We start from the raw sequence: 20,806 nt of genomic DNA, 5'->3' as shown, positions 1-20,806 counted from the left end.
AAGTTATTATCACACCACTTTATTATGAATAAGAAAGGTCTACACTTAGGTAAAATTAAAAGAAGATACAAGAATAAGTCCAGTTTTATAAATCTATTTAATCTAAAGTTCACTCATAAAAACACACATTCACAATTACAAAGATCTAAATTATGTTCACTAATAAACGTCTACAACTTAAATATACGCCAGTGTTGCAAATGCCTTAATAGTGTCAATATTGTCAAACAATTCCAAAGTGATCCAAATAAAATGAACATAAATTTCAGTTATGCAAATGAAAATACAAATAAGATTGTTAATTTATACTTAGCATTTCTAAAATTGGCTCTAAATTTCCATAAATTCCCAACCCATTAAAAAGTGTCAGATCCAAAGTGCAAACTATAGTGTAAACTATAAAAGCAAAGAAATATCTGATATGCCCATATTTATAGAGAAACACCAAAAATGATGCAGTTTGATTAATCTATGATATTCCCACATACAAATATGTTAAGAAATATATTTACAACAGGTTAACCCAGGTTTACAACGCAAATAATCAAAACACGCCAAATTATTATACTCGATGTGACTTTTTTAAAGACGCGCCTCAAAAATCTGATCTTTTGTATTTCCATGATGATATATATATACATGCTTTGCATGAAGAAAATGAGAAATAACAAGTATCTAGGTATGAATTGGAAAAGACATATAAGGTCAATGTGTTTAATGGCTAAATATATTATTAAATTAATGCAGTAGTATGCACAGTACTTGATGCATTTAGGTAAGTTTAGACCACACTTAGTTTCTACAGTAAGAAACTATACTGAAAAGAGTCTGACTGAATAAGTTTACAGATGAGAAAACGCATTAATTCAGAGAGGGCCTAAATTGTCCACCTGTCACCTTGTAGAATAGATGTATTATACCAGTATTATCAGAATGATTTGCACGAAGTTCTTGTAGGAGGAAAAAGTAGGTCACTTGGTCGTGGTAGTTCTTTACGTTTCCAGACTGTTCCTATAAGAACTGATTGTTGGTTTTGTAAAGCTATACCCTGTAAGTTTGTTCTTTGACAACACTGGGAGAGCGCTTTCGAAACACTGGAAAATGCGTTTAATATACATCCTTTTAGTTTCAATATCCGCAAGTTTCTTCGTTGGAACTAAAGAGCATCATTCTGGGACAAGAACTAATTCGAAACACTCTGACATCAAAATGCACAATGCAGCGTCGTTATAGAAACGTCGTTGTTTTTCATGCAGCTGCCTCTGCATAATGCGTCGTTATAGCAACGCTGTTTTTTATATACAGCTGCATCAGCATAATGCATCGTTATAGTAACGCCGTTTTTTATATACAGCTGCATCTGCATAATGCGTCGTTATAGTAACGCCGTTTTTTATGTACAGCTGCATCTGCATGACGCGTTGTACCATTACATTCTGGCAGGCTTGATAACAATAAAGGCTACTCAGTACAGAAGTGAACAAAGAGACACAACTTTTCTTCATGCAGTTTTAATTATGAAACATATTGTTATAAAACTTGACTGCAACATTAAAACCGAGCCTGCAACATTTTCGTTTTTGTCGTGTTGAGCGGCCTGCGAAGTTTCCACTTTTTTCTAATTAATCAAACCAAATATGTTTTTATTTTCTGTCGGATATTTCTGTCACATACAGGGCACTGGGACACTTGTTTTGCACAATCCATACACATTCTATGATGGGTGCATGGTAGAAACAAGGCATTCACTGCGTTAATGCCGCAGGTCATACAGAACAGCATGCTTTTCAGACGAACATTTTCTTCTCTTGGTGTCTCTGAAAGTAAAGTGTCAGTTTTTAGAAATAGACAATTCGTTTTAAGTAATTTATTAGCAAAAACGTTTTCTAATGGAATTTTGAAGCTACATGTTTATTATAAACGCAGGTTAATGTATTTCAAAAAAAAAGACGTTTCATAAACATATAGTACTATTTTACACTATTATAATGAAACACGATCCAATAAAATGTGTTACATAATTTCATTTAGAAATGTTCACTTTTATAAAAGATATGGACGGTTTACTACATTTACAGGTCCCTGTTGTCATTTCATTGCAATTTTTCGCGAAGTTGTATGTTGGATTTTGCTTGGAAGCTGAAATATGATTCATTCCGTAAGAAATAGAAATAACGTCTATGAATTTTGCTCTTTCTCTTACAGTACAGAGATAAAAAGTGTAAAAAGCCAAAATTAAAAAGAAAATTACACTTATTTTTGTATAAAAACGTCTTTTTGCATCATTTGCAAATCTGACAATTAACATTGCCTGTGATGGCTTCAGACAAAAGTAATTCCTTAGCTCTAATAAAGGTTAGAGACCACCAATTGCTTTCCCGCAGACTTCTATTATAACATTATGGCGTGTACGGCCTTCCATAAATCGTAACATGTATAACTAATCACATTTTTTTCAAGTCCACCAAAACACATGAACAGTAATACTTTATTGAAGTAATTCTGGACAGTAATATTTTACTGAAGTAATTTTCGTGTGAATGAAATGCCTTCCTGTGGTAGAAATTCTTTGATGAAACTGTTTCTCAATACACATAAAATGTAGCAAATTTAGTCAAAATGCATAATACAATACTGTAAGTGAGGTAAAAATTTCAATTTTGGAAAAAATGAACTCTTCCTGTATTTTTTTTATTACATGACTGACTGAGCAATCACAACGGACAAACATTGCATTATTCCCAGGTATACACATGCCTTATTCCCAGTAAGTTCTCAGACCAATATGTTCCTCAAAGACATACGCTAAATTGTTTCATGAATAAACAAGGGTGACACAAATAATTACTGTTAATAATTGTGTAGAAGTGTTACCATTTTTATGAAGCTCTGTTTGACTTTCTATCTGTTCTGCATCTTCTATGGAATCAAGAATGTCTTCTAAAGTTGGTCTGACATTTCCTATGATGAGACAAAACATTCGACCATTATCAAACCGTTACATCAAAAAATGTAAATCTGTTTCTCATCAGAATAACAGAATCGCCTAAATTAATATGTACTTTTGTTGTTTATGTCAACTCTGTTTATGTCAACTCGTTTCTATACTGACATGTTGTATAGAATTTAATGCAATGTATAAAATAATTTACCATTTTTTGCTAGTTTCGTCACGGCAATGTTGAAATCCTTCTCTGAATATCCCATTTCTAGACAGGTTTCTCTGTGTTCATCAATAACAGCATTCAAATCAGGATCCTCAAGTGTAAGACGTTCCAGGTTACCTGTTAAATCATTAGAGAATGTTTCATTTGATGGTGCGTCTTTGTTACCGAGTCTTTCCTGAAATATTTGCAAACATTCAAACGCATGAGGACGTTTTAAATAGATTGATTTTGAATAAATAGTGTTATTACAGTTTACATAGTAGCGCATTCAATAACAACATAGATTGGACAAAGTCGATGTTTTATAAAAGGTGACAGTTGATTATTAAAAGCCTTGAACATAATCATTCCTTCTGTTTGTGGTTTGCATATTTACCGTACAATCTTAAAGACTTCCTTTTTTTTGTCCTTTAAAGTAATATAAGATAATTGCAGTGTAAAAAGTGATTTCAATTACTTATATTTTTCATAAATATTTTGTACAAAATACTTCCACTGAAGGTGTTTTGCTTCTAATATCTTTAATCAAGCATTAAAAGTTCGTTGTTATTTTACTTGAATATGCATTGCAGAAGTGGCCTGTACGAGACCGATATAGTCTTCTCCTTTTTCTTTCCTGACAAACGGACATTCCGGAAACCATCGACAATGCTCGATCCATGGATCGTCTTCAGGATCCCATTTCCGGAGTCCTCCGTCGCAAGCAAAGCATCTCACGGTATCCTCAAGACCTACAGAATTTTAAAAAGTTCTCTGTACTGTTTGTGTACTAAAATGTGTTGAATTAAAATAGCACAAGGTTGAAGATTTACTCTGGACTAAATTGAGTGGAGTTCCAGAAAACTGAAATCATCTCTAATTTTGTAGTACAATATCTAGCAAAATATCTGAAAGATTAACTTAATGATGTAACTTTAAATGTGTTATCTATATGATTGAATTGATGTATATGTAAACGTAAAATTTGATTTATGCTACCTGTATAGTATAGCCCTGCTTTTGCGAGTTGTTCTGGTCTCTGCATCAGGCTTTGTGGCCATCGAGAGAATGATGAAAGTCTAACATGGTATGATTTATACTCTGGATGTCGATATTCAGTGGTCAGTGCTACAAATAATAATTCGCTTATTGACTTTGGCTCGAGAATATTTTCGTTTCAGGTAAGGAAACTGTTGTACAATGTGCTTAAAGTGTTTGGAAAAATGCTGATGTCTCATTGATCACCCTTTAAATTTATTGACAGTAATTTGAGATTGTGTATAAACTGGATATCTACTTTTCATTATGATTATTTTTGTAAAGATTTGTTTCAATCAACACCAGCATTTTCCGTATAGATGCTTAGTCCACAATATTGGCATGATACCAAGCTTATTGCCAACCTCGACGTTCTTGTATACATATAAATGCGTAAACTTGAACTTGATCTAGTTTGACTAATTAATCGTAACTATACAATTTTACGATATCATAAGACTGAGTTTATCATTAAAACATATACAATTATCAATCTTTAAGCATGTACTCATCCATGTTTACATCAGGAGTTACATTCATATTCAGTACAATTAATTCCATAACTGTTGTGTTATAATTTTTACCATGGGAGAATAATGTTTGTAACATAACCTAAAAGTAACAGTAAAGTAAACTAACATACTATTTGACGGCTTTTGATAATTCAGCTCTTGGTCCTGGGTCTGTATCTGACTCTGTAACGGAAGAAATATAAAATGTATTTTATACTTCTGTGATTCGCTTTTGCTATATAAAAAAGGTAAATTACTATCTACCAGTTGTCATACTTTCTTGTACAGCTAATCTTCTTTCTCTCTCTGTCTCTTTTACTTACTTGCTCCAAATTTAACCTGCTTTTATGCATTATTGTATATACAGTAACTTACAATTATTATTCCAAAATGATAGTATTGTTTTATTTAAGTAAACTGTTTGCTATTTGGAAATGCAGGTCTACAGCCATACCTTGATAATTGCTAGTCGCTCTTGGCCAAGGTATTCCTGTAGATAAGAACATTCGCCAGAATGTTTAACATGCTCATTCAACGGATTGTCGCCATAGGAGAAATCCTTAAGTCCAATACCACACTGATAGCAACGAACTAGATCAGCCTCGTCTTAAACAAAAAGAAGAGACAGACATTTAAAAAACAAAGTATTGGATCAAATTACACTTATGGGTTTTGCTTGCTGTCGCATGAATTGCATATTAGTTTTGATTGAATATTTTGTATAAGCAGACATCTAAAATGTAATATAATTCAAATTCATTGTAAAGATAAAACTAGATAAACAAGAGGGCCAAGATGGCCCTAGGTCGCTCACCTGAGAAACACATCATAATACACCATAACAGTGTAAACATAGACCTAGTGATTGCATGGAAAAAAATATTCTGACCAAGTATCATTAAAATTGAAGCAAACACAAGTATTTATTTTATTTGACCTAGTGACCTAGTTTTTGACCCCAGATGACCCATACTCAAACTTGACCTAGATTTCATCAAGGAAATCATTCTGACCAAATTTCATAAAGATCAATTGAAAAATACAGCCTCTATTGCATACACAAGGTTTTTCTTTGATTTGATCTAGTGACCTAGTTTTTGACCACAGATGACCAATAACCAAACTCTAACTAGATGTTATCAAGGCAATAATTCTGACCAAATTTCATAAAGATCAATTGAAAAATACAGCCTCTATTGCATACACAAGGTTTTTCTTTGATTTGACCTAGTGACCTAATTTTTTACCCAAGATGACCCATATTCAAACTTGACCAAGATTTTATCAAGGCAATCATTCTAACTGAATTTCATGAAGATCAATTGAAAAATATAGCCTCTATCGCATACACAAGGTTTTTCTTTGATTTGACCTAATGACCTACTTTTTGACCCCAGATGACCCATATTCGAAGTTAACCTAGATTTCATCAAGGCAATCATTCTGACCAAAATTCATGAAGATTAATTGAAAAATACAGCCTCTATCGCATACACAAGGTTTTTCTTTAATTTGACCTAGTGACCTAGTTTTTGACCCAGATGACCCATTTTCAAACTCGGCCTAGATTTCATCAAGGTTATCATTCTGACCAAAATTCATGAAGATTACTTGAAAAATATAGCCTCTATCGCATACACAATGTTTTTCTTTGATTTGACCTAGTGACCTAGTTTTTGACTCCAGATGATCCATTTTCGAACTCGGCCTAGATTTCATCAGGGTAATCATTCTAAAAAAAATTCATGAAGATTACTTGAAAAATACAACCTCTATCGCATACACAAGGTTTTTCTTTGATTTGATCTAGTGACCTAGTTTTTGACCCCAGATGCCCCATTTTCAAATTCGGCCTAGATTTTATCAAGGTAATCATTCTTACCAAATTTCATGAAGATCAGTTGAAAAATACAGCCTCTATCGCATACACAAGCTAAATGTTGACAGACAGACGACAGACAGACAGACGCCGGACATCGAGTGATCAGAAAAACTCGCTAAAAATGGAAAAAAAGGTTAACTGGCTAATTCAGTTGATTACTCATATTTTGTTCCATGATCAAAACAGTACGTTCTTACTTGTAAAAAAGAAGCCAGCGTTACAAAGTGTCGTCGGATCTGGATGTTGCTTCCACCATCTGGCAAACGACTTCAGCCTTTGATCATATTCTGTATACTCTGGATGTCTTGGGGGCCTCGGTGGTCTTCTTTGCAAATTGTTTCTATCAGAGTTAAACTGAACATAGTTTTCGCATTGAGTTTGGTGATGAGATAAGTGTCTTGGGTTACCACCAAAGCCAGCTCCAACGTTCGACGAATTTTGTTCACTTGATGTATTGCCGTTCGTAGTGTGTTCAACCTTAATAGATCTGCCGTTGGAGAAAACTATTTCATTTGTGTTTGATTCCTGACTTTCGCTCACTTGTGTCGGGATTGATATATCATCCTGTGGTATCAAAGGCTTTGAATAAGATGCACCTGTCAATGGATAGCATGTTACTTCTTTCGGAATTTTTATTTGAATAACTGGTTGTAAAACACTTACCGACCTTGGCTCGCCTCGTGGTTGTAATATTTTTCCGAATGACTTGATGGATTTTATTCCTTCAGTTAACACCAATGTGTTTGTAAGATACGATTGACGTTCTAGCCTTGAACGATGACACTCTTTATTTTTATCATCTGTTACTTTGTTTTTCACTGACCAGTCGCCGTTTGTTTCAGCACTGATTACTTGTTTAGTATCTTCGCCAATTTTCTTTCGTTTTTTCTTTGGTTTTCTTTGCTCATGTGTTTTGTCTCTAGCATTTGTCCTTTGTTCCTGAGAAAGCCTTACTACTGCATTTTTATTGACAATTGCTGCTGTCATATCTTCTGCCATTCTAAAATTTAACAGATACAAATGCCATGTAAAATGTTTCAATACCTACCTGCCGTTCTTGGCACATGGAACGGTTACATTGTACTCCATAATGTGCTGTAAGAAATGTTTCAGACAGCTTGTATCTTTCTTTTTTAAACATAACAACACGGTCAACTTGAAACGGTAAAGTAGAACCACTTATTCGTTACAGTAAGTTGATTAAAGATAATGAGCTATTTTCATCATTTCTCTATATATCACTAAGTCAAAATGCCTAGAAATCGAAAAAGAAAAAAGGAGGAAGTAAACCAAAATGTAACTTAAGCCTGTAACACATATCTTATATATCCTTGCATTTTGTAGTGAATGGCATGATTCAGTTTATTACCAACTACTCATTAGGAGTCTCCGTGGCCGAGTGGTTAAGGTCGCTGACTTCAAATCACTTGCCCCTCATCGATGTGGTTTCGAGCCTCACTCGGGGCGTTGAATTCTTCATGTGAGGAAGTGATCCAGCTGGCTAACGGAAGGTCGATGGTTTTACCCAGGTGCTCGCTCGTGATGAAATAATGCACGGAGGGGCACCTGGGGTCTTCCTCCAACATTAAAGCTGGAAAGTCGCCATATGACCTATCATGTGTCGGTGCGACGCTAAATCCAACAAAAAAAAAAGAAAAACGTTACATAACAGTTCCAAATACGCATTTCAAGCAAGTGAATTTCTTAAAACATCAAATAAGCATATAGTCAATGAACATTACTATCACAATGGCCCTGCAATGGGTCTTCGATATTTCGTTTAGCCCGAAACTGTAAATATGTCGCTAGGTCAAAGGCCTTTGATTAAACTCATAGTTACTTTGTAAAAGCATATTTTGTCACCTCTTTTGAATGTGCCACATCTGTCAGTGACACTTTGAGTCTGGCTTATAACTCCATAACTCTACCATCTATCAAGGGGTTTCAAATTTTTTGGTACAAATGTTCCTATAATGAGACGCCGTGTTAATGAATCCAAATAACTTTAGAAATATATTTATGAAGATGTGTCTTGCGTAAGACCCAAACCCTTAACCCAAAGATCAAGGGCGAACGTGGGTTAGTTCATGTAATTGCTTTCCGTTTATATGATTGGGCACATGTACAATATATGTGTTTGTATTTAATTATCCACTTATTCAAAAATAAAATCATATTTAAGGTAAAATTATTTATATTGATAATTCATTACAATTACAAAACAACTGACGATTGAATAGTCCCGGAATGCAAGTCCAGTTAAAATATGGCATGGATAGGTAGCATTACTGGAATAGTAATTATACATTAGCACTACGTATCCCTCATACCCTAAAACCTTTAACAGGACAGTTGTTCTCACTTCAAACCCTTAGTGTATGAAATGATGGCCTCTATTGCATTTTTGGTCCAAGTTTTGAGTTCTCAAATGTCATTAAATCTGGTCATAGAAAGAGCTGTTCAACCTGTTTGTGGTGAGGTGGGGGTGTGTAAGGGTAGGCAAGGAAGAATGTTGGCTGTCAATCCCCTAGAAATGTTAGAAATATATGAATGAAATGGTGGCCTCTGTTACATTTCTTGACTGGAATGAAATAGTAGACTCTGTTACATCTTTTGACAGTAACATCTTTTGACAGCAATGAAAGGGTGGCCTCTGTTACATCTTTTGTCAGAAATGAAAGGGTGGCCTCTGTTACATCTTTTGACAGAAATGAAATGGTGGCCTCTGTTACATTTCTTGACTGGATAAAATAGTAGACTCTGTTACATCTTTTGACAGTAACATCTTTTGACAGTAATGAAAGGGTGGCCTCTGTTACATCTTTTGACAGTAATGAAAGGGTGGCCTCTGTTACATCTTTTGACAGAAATGAAAGGGTGGCCCCTGTTGTATCTTTTGGTCTAAATTTTGATTTACAGCCTTTTAGAAAGACACAGAAAGAGACAGAAGGTTTATAATGACCTCACTGCAGACCTCCACAGCTGTTCAAGCTGTTGTTGGTGGGGGTGGTGGGAGTGGGGTGAGGAAAGTGGTAGGTACGGAAAATTTTTCACTGTCCTCCCCCTGGTATGAATGAAATAGTGGCCTGTTCTTACATTTTTTAATGATAGAAATGAAATAGTTCCCTCAGTTTTGATAGGAATGAAATGGTGCCCTCTGTTACATCTTTTGATAGAAATGAAATGGTGGCCTATGTTACATCTTTGTTAGGAAATGGTGGCAACTGTTACCTGTTTTGTCTAAATTCTGAGTACCCAGATATTATTGATTTGGACACAGGAAGTGATGGATGCATATTAAAGCCACATTACAGTTCAAAATTTGGCGGTAGGTATAGAAGATAGAGGGTCCAGGAATTTTTTAATACAAGTGTGAAACTGTGGGTTCTGGTACAATTTTTAATAAAATGTTTTATTAAATAAAGGTATTTTTTTCGGGCCACTAGGGGCTGGGGAGCGGCATAAGCATCCCAACTCCTCCACTCCCACCCCTTTGAACTCAGGTCTGTGTAGACGAGGGTGACTTTGACCAGCTGTAGAGCTACTCATGTTTATTGTTTTAGTCTCTGCTTAGTGAAAATTATGGCTTGAAAACTGAAAGGCTTCACCTTTAAACACAAGGTGAAGTATGTGTATGCATGTCAAATTGCAGAAAAGAAAGGAAAAAGAAACGAAGTTCACAGCGCTTGAACTGCAAATCCATAAATCATCTCATCTCAGTCCTTTTAAATCAAAAGTGTATTAGGTAATAAACAACCTGTACAGATCTTGTAGAATTAGGTCAAATTACATCATTTAGCTGTCAAATAGGGCTTCCTTTCATCCTACATGAAAGGCCAAACGCCGATCGGCACCTTTCCTTTGAACTTTAGCCGCCATATGCGGGAGACGGTGTCAACCCACATGAAATTTATTATGCAAATTGAAACATTTTGTATGGCAGCCATTTTGTGCCTTTAGCCGCAGCAAACATCGGCACGGCACCCCGCGGAACATCGCCCCGTCGGACGTCGCCCTGCCCAAGAGTTGTTATGGAGCCCGGCCGTATGTCGCCCCGTGAGGCGTCACCCCCAGCAGGATGTCCCCGCCTATCGCGCTGACAAAATTTTCCCCGTTGAAAGTCGCTACGCCGAACCCCGCCCCTCTGAATGTCGCCCCGCCGAAAGTTGTAGATAGATTGTCGGCATTATATGTGTGTGCGTGAGAGCAAACACAAGATCTCTGTCTGAAAGGTCAATGTTACACTTGGCTAAAGGGCTTGGGCATGTCACATCTTATCCGAGCAGTTTTTATAACACTCGTAGAGAAGTCTTTTTTTCCCCTCAGTAATACGCCTAGTGCCATACAGGCCCTAGAGTTTTGCAGGGCGACGTCTGCCGAGACGACGGGGCGACATTCGGCGGGGCGACCATTTGGCGGAGTGACGTTCAGTGGGGACACGTTTGTCGGGGTAAGGTATGGCTGGGCGACGTTTGTCGCGGCCCTATAATGACGTTCTGCGGGACGCTATAACGACGTTTGTCATTGTGTTTTTGCCACAGGACGGAATAATGAAATGACACAAATCAGCCACTGTAAATTTAACATGATTTGTTCAAGAATGAACACTTGATATAGACTAAATATATCAGACATTTTAACTTAAAACATAGATATTATATTTCTGAAATTTGAAAACTTTATATCGGGCGTAATAATTGCACGAGGGCGTAGGCCAAGTGAAATTATTTGTACGACGTATTACCGTCCGAGTGTATAAATAGTGTTAAAACACTCTTCTGCTATAAATTATTTCGATTCTAATATGCCCTTAATCTCACCAGTAGATAAAATATAGCGCTCTTTCTTGGACGCAACAAACACTTTAACGTCACCACACGTTATAGCGAAAGAGATAATCATATTAGAATATATAATAAAATGTATCTTTACCTTCCGTAGTCCTCTCAAACCAATTCTCGATTGATTGTTTTCAGTCACGCTCAACACTACAATCAACGGTAAACAAGATGATATCAACCAGTACATACGTAAACAAGAGTAGTTTAAGGTGCAATCTACTGGTATAATCTGGTATAATAAAAACCAATAGACGTTTTTGTCTTGTTTATCTTTTTAAACGAAAAATACTTCTGTCCAATATATTTCGACATAATCATTACATTGCATGAATGGAACAGAACAAATCTTAAACAGAATCTGCTATTATGTTGATAGTTTAAAACATATGTCAATGATTTAAACATCATATACTAACTATTTAATCTGCATAATATCCAACAAAATATAAATCTGACACGTGCTTTTCATATATATATAAGCTCAATATTGCATAATGATAAGAAATACCTAAATTTAACCACTTAAAAGTGTTTCTTTTTTTAGTAACACTGAAAACCCATTTATAACAGATAAACTGTACATGTAATGTCTATAAATACCACAATATTTAAACTTTTTAAAGGTACATGCCTAGTTTTATCTACGTCGTATCTTTTTTTTGTAACTTTACACGGGTATAATGGAATAAAATAAAGTTTGTTTATGTTCGTTTAAGATAAAAGAAACTAATAAATAAAGTAATCTATAAACTTCGGAAAGAAAAACCGCAGTGGTGCACCGATGAAACGTAAATATGTATTTCTTTCACGGACGTTGATTTCGAGCTCTTTAAAATACGCTACTATAAGATATTACTTATAAAAGAAAGAATTTTGTTTTATTTTATTTGTACAAGTATCTATTGAACATGGCATGTATGACGGAAATGTCTTGTGGGGTGGGGGTGGGGGTAAAACATGTGAAGTCCGATAATGTATGCACAAATTCTTTTAGGACAGTCAGAAAGGAAAGTAGTTTAGTATTTAAAGTATTACAAACATGTTTCCTTAAATGAAGGAAATTAAACATTTTTTTTAGAATTAAATGAATCAGAAGTCTATGTTACAAGTAAGACTATTTGTTAGTAAGATCAAAGAAAATTTCAATATATGCAAAACGTCTTGTTGGAATGCCATTAGCAATTATATGATGGTAAATAAGATAAGACACTTTTAAATACTCCTTGGTCTGACACGTTTTATGATAAGATATGGTTGTCTAAAACACTTGCCCATAGATCCACTTCATCCATTTTTTAATTTTGTCTTTCGGCAGTGTATGTGGTATGCTGGCTCCATAACCTCAGATCACCTATCTAACTTCTAGTTTGTTTAGTTCTGCTCATTGTCATTTCGTTTAGGGTAAAACCATTTTTTAACTGGGTCTTTACTTTTAACATGTGTAAATACTGAGTTCTGCTCAACCCGGGACTAGAGGGCGTAGACGGTAGCTTGCATATCCACTACCGGCCACGAACTGCTCAATCAAAGTGAGAGCTTGCATTTTTTTATTCATGTCGTGTTGGGCGACCTGTGGTTTTCAGTTACTTCCATATAGGAAATGTACGTTGTGAGCTGCTAAAGACAATCTGACAAAAATATCTATATGATAAGTGATTCGACAGAATGCTGTTTTATTGTAGAATGGACAGTGTAAAAACCGTGTTTCAGTATTTACACTATGTTTATATCATTTTTAAAAGTGACTGAATAAGGTCATTTAAAGTAACTTAACACTAATTTATGTTACATGTGTTGACTAGAAAAGCAGAAGCGTCAAACAGATTGAAAATCATTGCTTTCAATGTTTAAAACCCTTGCATGATCTTAAGAGGCGACTGACAGGGTCTTAACACTTGGTTTTGCTGTAACTCTGTGATTCCAGCAGGTATGCAAATTTTGATTCCATACCTCATGTTTTTATTTCAATGTAAATGAGATGTGAAACCAAAATTTTTACTCCTGTTTGGCGCCATGTAACCTATATTCGTAACTGTGTTGGTGCGCCGTAAAACCCAAATAAATAAATAGTAACAATTGCAAAATAAGATAACTGATTGCACCAGAATCACAATACTTCATTATAACTATACGACGTTGGTGGGGATTTAATGTATTGAAAATGCCGGATCTTTAGGTTTAAACTCCTTGCGTTGGTTACATAACAAGTGCATTACTTCTTGACTGAATTATGACGCTTTACAAAAGAGTTCGAATAGTTTCCTTTGCAATGTTGAATTAATACTGCATTTCTGAAACTTCTCGGTAGATATATTACAAAAAAAGACGGCATTTGGAGACTTAAAGTCATATCAAACACTTGCATTTATAAATATTAGTTTAAGCAAGCGGTGAAAATTAACCCGCAAGTACCAGTACATTACAGAGTTTACGGAGATAGCCAAGCTCACCACGACCGTCGATTACACTAAACAACTAAAAGATGCTTTTGTGAAAAGTGCAAATCTCCCGTAATGCATAGTCGTATATGCAAGAAGTCAATAGGGGACAAGAGCGAAAGTCAAAGAGACACTAATGGTTGGCAGCAGTAGGGATCACATACTTGGCATGTCCAATCATCCCACTAAGTTACAACATTCTGGGCCTAGTGGTTCTCAAGTTACAAATTGGATATGGTTTTCCATGTTCAGGCTCCTATGACCATAACCTTTGGTCAAGTGACCCCAAAATCTATATGGGTCATCTACTCTGCATGTCCAATTAACTATCAAGTTTCCACATTCTGGGTCAAGTGGTTCTCAAGTTATTGATTGGAAAATATTTTCTATGTTCAGCCCCCTGTGACCTTGAACTTTGATGGAGTGACCCCCCAAAATAATAAAGGTCACCTGTTCTGTAATTACTATCTCCCTATGAATTTTGAAGGTTTTAGATCAAATTGTTCTCAATTTATAAACCGGAAATGGATTTCCATTTTCTATCCGCTTCAACCATGACCTTCAACATCCTATGAAGTATCAACATTCTGGATCAGGTGATTCTCAAGTTACTGACCGGAAACGGTTTACCATCTTCAGGCCCCTGTGACCTTGACCTTTAACGGAGTGACCCCAAAATAAATAGGCGTCATTTAATCTGTATGTCCAATCATCTCACGTGTTTTCAACATTCTGGGTAAAGTTGTTCTCAAGTTACTGAACAGAAATGGTTTTCCATGTTCAGGCCGCTGTGACCTTGACCTTTAACAGCGTGATACCCAGAAACGACAGGGGTAATCTTCTCTGCATGACCAATCACCCTCTGAGGTTTCAACAGTCTGGGTCAAGTGGTTCTCAAGTTACTGACCGGAAATGGTTTTCCATATTCAGGCCCCTGTGACCTTGACCTTTAATAAAGTGACCCCAAATCGACAAAGGTCATTTCCTCTGCATTACCGATCATCCTATGAAGTTTCAACATTCTGGTTCAGGTGGTTCTCAAGTTACTGACCAGAAACGGTTTTCCATGTTCAGGCCCCTGTTAACGGAGTGACCCCAATAGGGATTATCTACTCTGCATGTCAAAGCATCCTATGAAGTTCCAACATTCTAGGTCAAATGGTTCTCAAGTTACTGATCGGAAATGTTTTTTCAGGATCAGGCCCCTTAGACATTGACCTTTAACAGAGTAACCCCAAAATCAATATGGATGATCTACTCTCCATGACCAATCACCCCATGAAGTTTCAACATTCTGGGTCAAGTGGTTCTCTTGATCGGAAATAATTGTCCATGTTCAGGCTCCTGTGACCTTGCATTGGATTGAGTGATCCCAAAAGTAATAGGGGGTCGTCTACTTCATAAGCCCTGTCACCCTATGAAGTTTGAAGATTCTATGTCAAATGGTACTCCAGTTATTGATCAGAAATGAAGTGTGACGGACGGACGGACGGACAGACATGGCAAAAACAATATGTCTCCCCCATTTGGGTAAGTACGGAAGCATGGAAGGGACATCGGATTTTTTTTAAATTTATGTCGTGGCCACTAGTTATAACTAAGAATAAAAAAACGAAAAACAAAAAATGGTCTCGTGACCACGAGATATAACTAAGAAATCATAAACAAAAAACATTTCTTAATTCGTGGCCACGAAATACAACTGAGAAAAAAAAACCCGATTTTTTGCCAATTTGTGGAAACGTATAACTAAGGAAAAAATAAATAAATAAATAAAAAACAAACAAACAAACAAAAAAACGATTTTTTTTTTTGCTAATTCGTGGCCACAAAATATAACTAAGAAAAAAACGAAAAACGATGTTTGCTAATTCGTAACCACGAAATATAACTAAGAAAAAAAAGATAAAACGATTTTTGCTACTTCATGGCCACGAAATAGAACTCAGATAAATAGAACTTGATAGGTTAACCGCCTCGATAGCCTAGTGGTAGAGTGTCCGCTTCGAGTGCGGGAGGTCTTGGGTTCGATCCCCGGCCGCGTCATACCAAAGACGTGAAATATGGTACCAGTAACTCCCTTGCTTGGCGCTCAGCATTTAAAGGGAAACTGGCCTCTTCTCTCATACCCTCGTGGCGATGAATTACATCAGGAATGAGGTGTCGAGAGTGATTAATATAACTTCCTTCACAATCGACCTAATATAAATTATGTATAATCTAGTAAGATAAAAAAAAAACGATAGTTTTTGCGAATTCGTGGCCACGAAATGTAACTAAGAAAAAAAAAAACGAAAAACGATTTTTGCTAATTCATGGCCACGAAATATAAATAGGAAAAAAAACCCAACGATTTTTGCTAATTCGTGGCCACCAAATATAACTAAGAGTTATATCTCGTTGCAACGAGAAAACAATGTTTGTTTTTCGTTTTGTTCTTAGTTATATCTCGTGGCAACGATATAGATTAAAATAAAAAAAAATCGGATGTCACTTCTATGCTTCCGTAGGGGAGACATAATGATTGTTACACACATTTGGAGTTCTAACATTCATGTAGTAAAACAAGTTGAATGTCAATACGCCACCAAAGTAGTATAGAGTGATCAAACAGAAACTTCGGACGAGTTAAAGTCAGGAGGTGACTGTACAAGCTGAAGAGGTTTCATGCTGGCACACCAAATTGAGCGTTTTTAAAGGAATAACTGGAGTATATAGTCCAGAAGATGGGGCAGAGACAAGTTTTTCTGTGGTTTTATGCATGCTTTATTGCAGAAACCCCTTTATAAAAGTAAAATTTGCGTGTTTGTGCATTTTGAATTTTTACAAGAGTTAATTCAAAAATCTGATTCAGAACACTAAGTTATTGATCAATATGTAGAATACAGTATTTATGTACATTCTTATTCCTTTAAAATGTAATATGCAGGATTAACTCAGCACAATCTAACAATTATGATAAAACAATAATAGATCTAACATTTATGAAAATGATTAAAAATAAAACAAGACAAAGTTATAAACTCTGCCATCTGCTTTTTCTCACTATGGCATGTATGCATGCAGACGATATCAGTGCTGTAAACACACACTGCAGAGTTAACTGACAGAGACATAGTATACATGTACCAGCGAAATTGATTATTTCACTAAATCAGCTAAAAGATTATATTTCACTAAATCAGCTAAAAAATATATTTCACTAAATCAATTAAAATATTTTGTTATTTATATATCTAAATTACCTTAAGAAAGATAGAACACAAAAGTGTTTTTCTGGAAGACGAAGGGGCTTATAAACACACGACATCACTGATGACGTCCAACATATGGTAAATTTTTCACTCCACAGAAACTTTACGCGATACATAGAGAATATCAGGCGGCGTATAATAAAACTAATCATCATTCGAATATAAGTCCAATATTAAGTGTAATAAATACCTCCTGTCTACACTAATCTGTATCTATATAATACTCTGTTAAAATGTAACGACATTTTTGTGAAACAGTATATTAATTTCAGTCAAGTAAAAATATGCATGTATTCATTTCTGTCCAGTCACGCAGTTTTTATCGGTTGAAAAATTATAAATTTAAAACTTTTTTGGCTCTTAATAGGTCAAAAGTAACTCTGAAAAAATACGAGGCTCTTGTAGTGCCTTTATTCATACTGAAAATCTGAATTCTGTATGCTTACCTTTTATTCAAAAATTCCTTTGAACATAAAATCTGGTATAATATCATACATATAATATCCGCGTGACAAATGAAATAAAACGTGACGTAAGCATATTGTAAGCAGAAATATCCGGTTTTTTATTATGGTATTCCAATATCCTAAAGGATGAACATCATTTCAAATTTTGAAATATTATGACCATTACTACATATCTATTTGTATTTAATTTATCGGCTCATAATCAGCTACTGCAAAATGTCATGTGTATTTATCATTTTATTACTGCGTAATAAAAGTATTTTATGCTTGTTTTTTTCTTACTTATTTAAACATAAATATTGTCATTATGCGTTTTAACATTCATCCGATTTCAATCTTTACCGCGAGCGGCTAGGCAAGTGGTATTTTGTTTAATATTGATCAATTGCAGTAAATGTTACCGCTTCAACATAAACTTTATCTTTTAGTGTTGAATATACAGTAAAATAGTTCGTGTTAGTGTATATTTACATGTACAACATAGTCACATAGTATGCAAAATATGTTGAAAATGTGTATCATATGCTCGACATGTAGTAAAATGTGTCATGTAAAATGGTTGGAAATCTGCAGTACTTATATCTTGCACTTAAGTTTGCGGACTGTGAATTTTTATATCTTAAAAAATTACGAAAATTCTTTTATAGTATTTTACACATTAAGGCATGTTCCTGAAAACCGCATATTTAATAATTTCAGTCATTGGTACTGTTTTGCTTTGATCATAGCAAACAAAATAACTTTGAGCGGAGAAATGTCACAGTCACGACTGGCTTACATAAGATATTCAGTAAAAGCATACGTGCTTGAAATCATTATCGTCAAACATTCCTTCATAGTTTCCTAAATTTAGTGACAGAATTTAGATTTAATTTAAATTTCATAGTAATCTGAAAACACTTCTGTAACAAGGTATATCCAAAACTTCGATGGGGATGTTATAAGGCTGTTGGTCATACAAATTGTCCAGTTATTTCAGTGGTAAAATTATAAACAAATTTTTGACGTAATGCGTGTTCGGTGTTCAGAACTTTTTCAGTTGGACGCTACACCTTTTTCTTTGTTGTATCAGACAGAAAATTGGAAAAACGCAAGGATATGCAGGTTTAAAAGGTCACTTTATATTTCTCTTCTCACTTATCTCTTTGTGTTTCTTTTGTTGTTTTGCTCTCCGAAAAGGTATTGAAAACAAGCGTATATGATGTTGTGTTAGGGTTTCCTTCTATATACTTTTTTACAGAACCATTTTGTGCTTCATATTTCGTGACTAATGTATAGACAACATTTCAAACCACTCAAATATTGACGTTTTGCATTTATTGCAACCTATTACGGAATGAACTGTAACATATAGTGGTTTTTATTTATTTCTGAGTACTAAATTCGGCCTGGCGAGTCCCAAAATGGCAGTGAGTGGCCATATAACAGTGAAGCTAAGGACCCGCAGCCAGTAGGATTCGTATCATAAAACGGCCAAAAGAAGAAAATAGTGCCTAGATATCCTTAGGACGGCCAGCACATATTTATGCAATCTCGCCCGGCATATGTATGTTTTTGACAACACAGAAAATGACGTCACTCGACCTTCAGCTATTTCCGGAAGTAAATAAAATGAAAGTAGAAATTCTAAACTTGAAAACGAAAGCCGCATTTTGATTCGTAGATAGTCAGGGGTCACGCGCAGGGGTCACCCCGTCTAAATGTATGCGCGTGGACTTTTTTTTTTTTTTTTTTTTTTTTGCTATTGGGGAGCCAATTTTCAGCACTTTATTACGAACTGAAATTACCTGGGCTTTAGTACAGCATGTCAGCTCTTAATTTATGAAAAAATATTTGAGCTCTGGATAAACAGAAATCCCACAGGGGTCCGTAACGGACCAAGGGTACATTGATAATTTTGGAACTTCATCAAATCGCTCAAAATGTCATTTTTGATTTTGTCTGAGAGTGTCAGTATATGCCTCAGATGTAAGATATAATCGTATTTGAGAGCTGCAGACCTAGACATTTCAGAAATATTTTCAAAATAAGTTTCGTGTAATAAATGTTGTTTCTACGGAAGCGTGAAAGGGCCATCAGACGCTAATACGTTTCAGTACGTTAAGGCTGCGGAAAGGATATTGACTATTTATGCCATTTTGTTTAAAAGTAGCACATGTGTCTATATCTAGCAATGCCATGAAGCTATATAGTGGCTGGGGTGGCCCCAAAGGATGGATGGGTGGCCTTTAAGGGGTGTCCCGATAGGTTAAATACGGTAATTTGCATTTGTATACCAGAATTATGTTAAAAGTGTATTGTTTTAACATTTGAAAGGCTTAAAAATGTAAAAATCATGTTAAATTAACTCTAAAGGCAGTGAATAGTTTTTCGGGGTTACTTTGATTCAGAATGCAAATTTTGGCTGATTCTTGCTAGGAGGGGTGGGCATTTTTGTTGGCTTATTCGTCGGCTATCTTGTAAATTACGGCAACGCTTTTTGTTCAGTTGATATCAGCTTAAGTGTCTTAGCATTCAGGACAGGTTACATTTTCTGTATAAACAGGACAGGGTAGATATAAAGGCATATCTATCTTACTGGTTATTTATCATTATTAATTCTTTAATATGTCTGGGGAATGTGAAACGGTTAATGATTCTACATGACGGGTGTTTTAAAATTCCTAGCTCTGTACTTCCGGTTGAGGCTAAAACATAAATATCAGAACAAAAAGTCGGCCAGACGCGCGGCTGTCATCCATCCACTTTTTTCAAGTGAAAATTAGGGAAATAAAGTGGTGGTTGGCAGACACATTCCACACCACCTGGGTATGCATCTATGTTCGTACTATACATATATGCTACGAAATTCGATTTAAAAATAGAAATGGGTGAATGGCGGAGTTCAAAGTGAGGCCCGGTTAGGCTATTTTTGGTCTATAAAATTTGGGTGCTGTGGCCGATTTTCACTACATTTGGAGTGGAAAGCGACAGGTGCATAGGACCGGAGAGGCGTCTTTATGTAGTCTATAGTATCTGCAATGGTCCATGGTAGTTTCAAAGAAAAATAAGCTACAACGAGATTTCTATGGATATTTCAACACTGGTACCCACACGTCAATGTAGAATTCGCAAATTTGCACTCCCCTGCCACCTAAGAGCAGAACTCAATATGTGCACATGTTAGTCTCCGTCCCTTCAAGTAAATATTTTATCCAGGTTCGATGTATAAGACCGTCTAACGATATC

At 35.6% G+C, this 20,806-nt stretch overlaps 1 protein-coding gene across 5 annotated transcripts; it reads right to left on the bottom strand.

The window, feature by feature from the left end:
* Nucleotides 1-78: 78 nt before the first annotated feature.
* Nucleotides 79-17,721, bottom strand: LOC128556379 (putative inhibitor of apoptosis). Of its 5 annotated transcripts, XM_053541296.1 has the most exons (10): nt 17,558-17,686; nt 11,511-11,566; nt 6,776-7,578; nt 5,151-5,302; nt 4,828-4,879; nt 4,146-4,274; nt 3,723-3,898; nt 3,153-3,342; nt 2,875-2,961; nt 79-1,817 (listed from the first exon to the last, which is right to left on the bottom strand). In XM_053541296.1, exons 3-10 carry the CDS (start codon nt 7,575-7,577, stop codon nt 1,627-1,629), a joined length of 1,779 nt encoding a protein of 592 aa, XP_053397271.1. In that variant the 5' UTR covers nt 7,578; nt 11,511-11,566; nt 17,558-17,686; the 3' UTR covers nt 79-1,626. The 5 variants fall into 5 exon arrangements, with proteins under 5 accessions (XP_053397271.1, XP_053397269.1, XP_053397267.1 ...); XM_053541294.1 differs by lacking the exon at nt 11,511-11,566 and having other exon boundaries at nt 17,558-17,721; XM_053541292.1 differs by lacking the exons at nt 11,511-11,566; nt 17,558-17,686 and adding an exon at nt 17,103-17,182.
* Between the last annotated feature and the right edge of the window lie 3,085 nt (nt 17,722-20,806).

The sequence above is a fragment of the Mercenaria mercenaria genome, chromosome 4, assembly GCF_021730395.1.
Source record: "Mercenaria mercenaria strain notata chromosome 4, MADL_Memer_1, whole genome shotgun sequence".
In the NCBI taxonomy this organism is placed as follows: Eukaryota; Metazoa; Mollusca; class Bivalvia; order Venerida; family Veneridae; genus Mercenaria; species Mercenaria mercenaria.
Note: the sequence above shows the minus strand (reverse complement) of the source record. Positions and strands in the feature narration are given on the sequence as shown.

Excerpts from the sequence above, each read along its gene's own strand:
- LOC128556379 (XM_053541292.1), bottom strand. The coding sequence starts at position 17,167 with ATGTCGTGTGTTTATAAGCCCCTTCGTCTTCCAGAAAAACACTTTTGT. Across the intron at positions 7,579-17,102 it reads TGTGTTCTATCTTTCTTAAG|AATGGCAGAAGATATGACAG; the intron begins GTAATTTAGATA and ends GTTAAATTTTAG. Across the intron at positions 4,880-5,150 it reads AGCGACTAGCAATTATCAAG|AGTCAGATACAGACCCAGGA; the intron begins GTATGGCTGTAG and ends CTTCCGTTACAG.